The 7,194-nt window shown below is 35.3% G+C and overlaps 1 protein-coding gene across 1 annotated transcript in view; it reads right to left on the bottom strand.

Annotated features, from left to right (window-relative positions):
- ZNF277 (zinc finger protein 277) overlaps window positions 1–7,194 on the bottom strand; it is a 138,109-nt gene that overhangs the window by 40,529 nt on the left and 90,386 nt on the right. Inside the window, exons 3-4 of the mRNA XM_011955931.1 lie at window positions 6,828–6,916; window positions 6,473–6,555 (exon numbers count right to left, since the gene is read on the bottom strand). Coding sequence (XP_011811321.1) covers window positions 6,473–6,555; window positions 6,828–6,916 — 172 coding nt within the window. The remainder of the gene's footprint in view (window positions 1–6,472; window positions 6,556–6,827; window positions 6,917–7,194) is intronic.

The following is a 7,194-nucleotide window of genomic DNA, read 5'->3' as shown; positions in this document are numbered from 1 at the left end:
GCCTAGTGACAGAGTGAGACTCTGTCTTAAAAAAAATAATTAGCCAGGGTGGGGTATAGTGGTAGGTGCCTATAATCCCAGCTACTCAGGGGGCTGAGGCAGGAGGATCACTTGAACCCGGAAGGCAGAGATTGCTGTGAGTCAAGATTGTGCCACTGCACTCTAGCCTGGGTGACAGAGTGACACTGTCAAAAAAAAAAAAAAAAAAAAGCCACATTTGCTTAAAGAAAGATCAAATGTGATAAAGTATCCTGGTGCAATTAGAAAGAGAATGGTGGTTGGGGTTGGAAATTTAGGAGTTTCAGTTGCTTCCCTTTGTATTTCACACAGTGTATAATGATGGTTGTGTGCATGTTTCTTACTGTCCTTGACCTTGCATTTCCTGTTAAACAGGGGTAATATTTCCTGCCTGATCTCCCTCAACCAGTATATATACAAAATGTCATGTAAATTTTAAGTCCTTGTCGAAGATGCTCAAAGTGGTAAACCTTAGCACTCAAAATAATATTGTTTCAGATTGTGATTACCATTTGTTTCCCAAAGAAAGCAGTCATCAATCTGAAGGTTAAACTTACTCAATGGTCACTGCAGTTAAACTGATCTCTGTTGCACTGTTAATAACAATGTTACATTCAATGGGAAATATCATCTTATATTTAAGAAAATGTTATTCTAGATGCAGTTTTAGAAATTGTATGTATTGTGCCTGAAAGATAGGAATTATGTAAGAAAGGTATAAATATAAATTGATTTTTTTACTTAGAGTTTGTTGGCATACAGTAATTTGATCCTTTACTGAAAGTCTCTAAAATCTATATTTAAAAAAGTGGCATGAGGAAGAACAATCTTCTCAGTGGCAGATATGCAATTTCATTTTGTTGTGGCTTGATTGTGGGGAGAGGTGAGACACATGAAGCAGAATTAAAAACAGAAAAAACTGTTTCTCTCCTGAAGATAAATTTGTTATATACGTTAAAACTTTTATAAAAATTTGTAGTTGTCATGAATGATATCTCTGACATTTGAAATAGTGATTAAAAAAACACCTTCATACAGTTACCTTTCCCTTTTTCCCAATTTAGTTAAGTTACATCTTGCTACTGAGAGCTTATGAATACCACACATTTTCTCCTGTAGACAAAGGAAAAACTGAGGATTTTTTTATGTTGAAGTGCAAAGTGTAATGCAGTGATTATAGATGTCTGCCTTAGCTATATTGTATCCTTGTTAATTAGGGATATTTGACTATATGGCTTTATAGAAATACAAGCCAATACTTCAGGATTAAATTTCAGTTCATACTTAAGAGCAAGCCTCAGAGAAGATACAAAAGTTAATACAACAGTCTGAACTGCTAAGAGGCAGCTTAGTAAGGAAGACAGATTTTAAAATAACTAACTATAATTGAAAAGTCAAATAAAATAGTGTGTTAATAGAATTAGAAGAGGTTATTAATTTTGACAGGTGGCATACGGGAAACTTTTGGAAAACGTGACAGTTGAGCAATGCCTTGAGGGATATGTATCTACACAGGTGGGGGTTGCCATTCCTAGTTCATGAAGTAGAATCCTGAAAGTACCTAACATACTTGATAAATGTGAGAAAAGTAATGTATATACTACAGTGTAAATTTTACAAGGGCAGGGACCATTGCCTGTTTTATCCACTGCCATATCAATAGTATTTATAAAATATCTAGTGCAAGATAAATATTTGTTGAATAAACGAATTCATTGGACACTGGACAATTTAAGGAAAAGACACTGGAAATGCAGTTTGACTCTAGAAAACCTTAAGAACATGAAGATAATAAAGAGCAGTGCAGGTTTTTGAAGAAGAGAATAGGGCCAGGCACAATGGATTGCTGTTGTAATTCCAGCACTCTGGGAGGCTGAGGCGGGAGGATCCCTTGAGCCCAGGAGTTCGAGACCAACCTGGGCAATACAGTGAGATGCCATTGCTACAAAAGGATCACTTGACCCCAGGAAGCAGAGGTTGCAGTGAGCCACTGCACTCCAGCCTGGGTGACAGAGGGAGATCTTGTCAGAAAAAAAAAAGAATAAAGTGACTTATGTTATTAATATTAATATTAACAGATAATAATCAATTACTATTAATCAATTAATAGCAACATTAATTAATTTTAATAATAATTTAATATTAACATTCTGGAGGCAGTGTCAATTGCCTGAAGAGGTAAGTCTATAGACAAGGTAAGTATGAGTATGAATGTGGGGCTTGGGACTCAGCTGGACCTGGTAGGATTTGACAAATGACTTAGCTATAGGAGTGAGAAAAAAAAGAATCAATTAAACATGCTTCTAGAGATTTCCAAACTGAGTGACCAGGAGAAAGGTGGTGTCATTATGTAATGAAAGGAGAACAGGCAAATAGCAAGTTTTGGGGGAGGAAAAAAATAAGTTCTGTTTTTAGGCATATTAAAGTGCGGACTGGAAATCCAAATGGAAAAGTTTCATATGAGGAAATATAGATTTGGGGTTCAGAAGTGAGCCAGGATGAAAGCTATGGATGAACTCTATTAATGAATATTTACTCTGACTGCCTGCTCTGCACCAGCACTAACATTTAAGCCACAGGCATAACAGTGGTAGCTACACGGATGTGCATGCCCTCAACTGGGGATAAGATCTTGGGAAACATACGTACGCATATTTAAGACAAAAGAGGGAAAAGAACCACTGGATGAGACTAAGCTAGATTGATGAGAAATAAGAGAATGATGCACCAAGATCAAGGGAGAATTTTTAAAGGAAGCCAAAGGGAAGTAGGTGTACAAGCTATTGAAATCCTTGAGAATCTTCCTAATTCTGTAGTTCCCTTCAGAATATGGATGAAAATGTTCAAAGAAGTGTCAAGTAGGAATCAAGCTCTTCAAAAAGAAAACTGGGAACACATACAAATCTTGTAAATGTCAAGAAACCAGTGAAATCTCAAAGAAAGTGGAAAAAGAAACATGGTTCTAGCATAAAATCTGCTACTGTAACTTTCAGTGAATCATTTAAACTCTATATACCTCCAGCCACTCACATAGAAAACAGAGTTTTGTTTGTTTGTTTAAAATGAGGTTTGGGGAAAAATAACAATATGAACTTAGGAGTATAGGGAGGACTAGGAAGGATGTTTACGCATACGACACAGTTTCTGCCCTGAAGTTACAAAGTCATTTTGAACTAAGAGCAAACCATACAAAGGTACTTAAACTATATGCCTTTTACTTAGAGTTCCACATGAAAGAATAAATACTGAAGAACAATACATATGCACATCATCATTAATGCAAATCAAGTCAGCAAATGCCCTACTAATACTCTAGTTTGAGGGTTCTTCCTTGTGGACTTGAGTTGAGAGCCTCAAGTTGAGATTCTCAAGATCCTCAATTCAAGGTCCTTGAGTTGAAATATTGAGCTGGGGTCACTCAAACACTGAATACATTATACATCCATTATCATAAAGCAGTTTGATTAGTTTAAATTACATGTTTTAGAAACTAGACTGAAATTCTCATTGATAAAAAATTGTTTGATAAAGTATAAGTAGTAGCAACATAAGGAAACAAACACCAAGCTGTGGTAGAGTGAGGGACTTCAAAACCCTCTGGCTGTATAATCTTCCCAGGATGAGTTCTCGCACACTATGGGCCAAGGGCATAAACATCTTCAAGCGCTCCAATGCATGATGAGAAAGCGCCTCTCAGAAATGGTATACCAGTTTACATTCTTAAAAGCAGCTGAAAAAGTACTTGTCTCTTAACATTCTTGCCACCATTTAGTACTATTATTTTCAAATCCTGTTAACTTGACAGAAGAAGAAAAAGTATCCTGTTACTTTTGTTTCATTTAATGATTTAGACTTCTTTCTGGACATGCTTCTTACTGATTTGTAAAGTTCTTTCTATATCAAAGAGAGATCCTATAATCATTGCTAACACCCACAGAAGAATCACCCACACTAACCTCATGCTTCCATGCTATGTAGCATAAAATTGTGATGAACTGGCTGATGGCAAATTCAGCCTGTCTTCCTGCTGCTTGGCAAGCCTTTTTTACTTTCTGTTGATCCTCTAATCAGAATTCCAGTGGCGGGCTATTGTAAACTGCCTCTGCTTTCCCTAAACTTCAATCCAAGCCTGAATCCCCTCCCTACACAGACTTGTCAGACCATAAGCACCCAGGACAGAGAGATTCCCAGAGCCTAGAATAATAGTACCAGCATGAGAGGCCAAATAATTACTATGCTGGCATGGCATGGCTTAAAAGGGATGTATCTGGAACATTTGGTTTGAAAGTCTAGCTCTGCACCTCATTCACTATGTGTTCCTGGGCAAATTAAGCTTCCTATGCCACATTTTACTCATAAATAGAACGTCATTTAATAGCCACCTCACAGGGTGCTATGAAGCAAGAACCAAATACAAGGCATGGCTTGTGGCTGATCATCAGTCATTGTTAGCTTACTTCCAATCCCCAAGTTGGTCTGATCTTTCTCAGGGTTTGACAGCTTGAAATGGATTTATACACAGTTACATTTACTCTTTTCTTCATGCCACTGATGGGCAATGAGGGTACATTAGTGGGTCTTTATTACTACAAAATCAAGTTTCTGGCACTGAAGGATTTCCATAATTTAGCTCCATTTTACCTCTTCAAATTTATCTCATACTACTCCCCATAAAAAATGTTCCACCTAAGCCAGAGTAGACTTTTACTCGATTTTTCCGAATACACCTTAAACATTTAGATGCATATGTGTCTTTCTTCCCTTAACTATCCAACTCTCTTAACTATCTTAACTATCCAAATCCTTCTCATTGTTAAGACACAGTATTATTACTGTTATTTTTATTGGCTAATATTTGTTAAGTGCCTTCTATGTGCCAGGTAGTGTTCTAAGTGTATTACATGTCACTTAATCTTCATAAGCCCAGCAAGATATTTTATCATTATCTCTACTACCAAGATAAGAATATATATTTATCTTTCTTCTCCAGACTGTACACTCTTGTATGATATGGACTATGCCTTGTACTCTTGTACTTCTTTGTACAGGCATCTACTTAAGCAGAAATTCAATGAACATGTATGGATTAATTGCCTTTTTATTCTTATTTTGTTTCTGTAACCTGGCATAATGCTCACTTTTATTAAATGTATCGCTTTATCAAACTGTAAAGTAAAAAAGGTAACTTAAATGCAGTATATGTAGGTATTTTTAGAGACCTAAGTCCATCTACAGACATATGGTAAAGATTCTGCATGCTAAAGAACAAGAATGGCTGAAGTAGTAGGGTTTGAGTTCTTATAAATAAATCCTTGACGGCTTTTGATCATTCTTAAGGCCACGGTTAGCAACAGTGAGAAAATTCATGTAAATTGAAAATTATGAATAAGTGCACACAAATAACATTCATAAGACATGATAGTACATTTACCCTTGTTTTGCATATTTCATAAGACACTGCTGTAAGGAGAGAAGAGAAACTCAGGAAGTCCTATTTCTTTACTGCTATTGTTGTACAGGAAAAGCATAACTTTTCTTACATATAAATCAGTATCCATCGGTATCACCTTCCCATACTGGAAGAAAAAAATCATTTCGGATGTCTACAAAATAAAACGTGCTTCCAGGGACTTTCTTAAATTATATGACTATGGTAAATAGTATTTATTTTTCTCTTAGATCTCTTGAGGATATAGCACAAATATTTAAATCATCTCTCTCTTATAACATATTTAGCCAAGTCCAAAGATACAAGAACGATTTATGAGAAATCACTAAAGGAACAGCAAGTCAACCTCAAGTAATAGTCGAGATTAAATCACAAATGATGAGAACCCATGTGCTTTTAAACAAAATTAACAATTAAAAAAATTATTTTCTGAGGAACTAATGAAAATAAAAATTTTCATGCTTGTATGTGCTATCATCTTTTTTAAAGGTTAAAGATGCTGAGGTTTTCAAATTAGCTTGCTTATGGTTAAGGCTGAAAACCAGAAAGGCTACTATGTAGATTAAACCATATGCTTAATTCATAAAGGGAAATTAAAAAAATGTTAGTGCATAGCACATTCCAGTGAAGGGGAGAAAAAAAGGTTAATCAATTCAACTCAATTTTAGCTGAGGGCATTTTTCCACGACTACTGAACCCTAGCATGTGTCAGGCAGCTAAAATTACACTAAAATGTGTAAGTTCTGTTGTTATTTTAGAGATAATCCAGGAAGCAAAACAAAGCCAAAAATTCTCTCTGCATTTTCAACATAAAATGCTTTAATTTTCAGTCAAGTGTCTACTTTTTTCTGTTTTGAGACCTTTTTGTATTGTCTCCTCTTTTACCTATGTGTGAAAGTTTCCATGACAAAAAGTAAAAAAAAAAAAGAAGAAACATAAATATGATTTTATATGTATTTATATGTATTTTCAAGACACTATTCACCCTTTAAAAACAATTCTTACCAGTCTCTGCTTCTGAAGCTCTTCTCTAAGAATTCTATCTTCTGGTAAAACGTCACATAACAAAAAATAATTCTCTTGTTCTTCTGTTGAGAGATCAGGAAAACAAATCAGAAAAAAGATATTTACCATTTTTTTTCCCAGAAGGACTTATTTCATAAAAAATACAGATGTGTGTGTCTATTAGGATCTCTTTGGCAAAGAACTGTTTTAGCTTTATTCGAGTTAGGCAAAATAAACACATCAATTTAATTTTACCTATCATGAAAGTAAAAGCAATTCTAATATAAGACAGTAAGATTATTCCTTTGAATTTTTATACTGAAGGGAAAAGATGGTAGCCAGGATGTACACTTACCAAATGGAGCCGTGGAATTAATTCTTATCACACTACAAAAATCTGTGATAGGCTGTTCAGTGAACCTTTTCCTCCAATATAAAATGTACCTTAGAACAATACAAAATAAGGAATGATGAGAAGATTCAATACACTATTTGCTTTAGAATGACAGGAATCTATAAGCACATTCAATTATCCCAAAGCATCAAATCAAATGTTAACTTAAAACAGCTTTTCTAGCAGTTTTTTGTGAATACAAAGGCAGTGGAGCATTATAGAAGTATCAAATAAAGATTTAATGAAGGCCGGGCACAGTGGCTCAAGCCTGTAATCCCAGCACTTTGGGAGGCCGAGACGGGCGGATCACGAGGTCAGGAGATCGAGA

Source organism: Colobus angolensis, unplaced genomic scaffold, assembly GCF_000951035.1.
Source record: "Colobus angolensis palliatus isolate OR3802 unplaced genomic scaffold, Cang.pa_1.0 Scaffold403, whole genome shotgun sequence".
Lineage (NCBI taxonomy): Eukaryota > Metazoa > Chordata > Mammalia > Primates > Cercopithecidae > Colobus > Colobus angolensis.
Note: the sequence above shows the minus strand (reverse complement) of the source record. Positions and strands in the feature narration are given on the sequence as shown.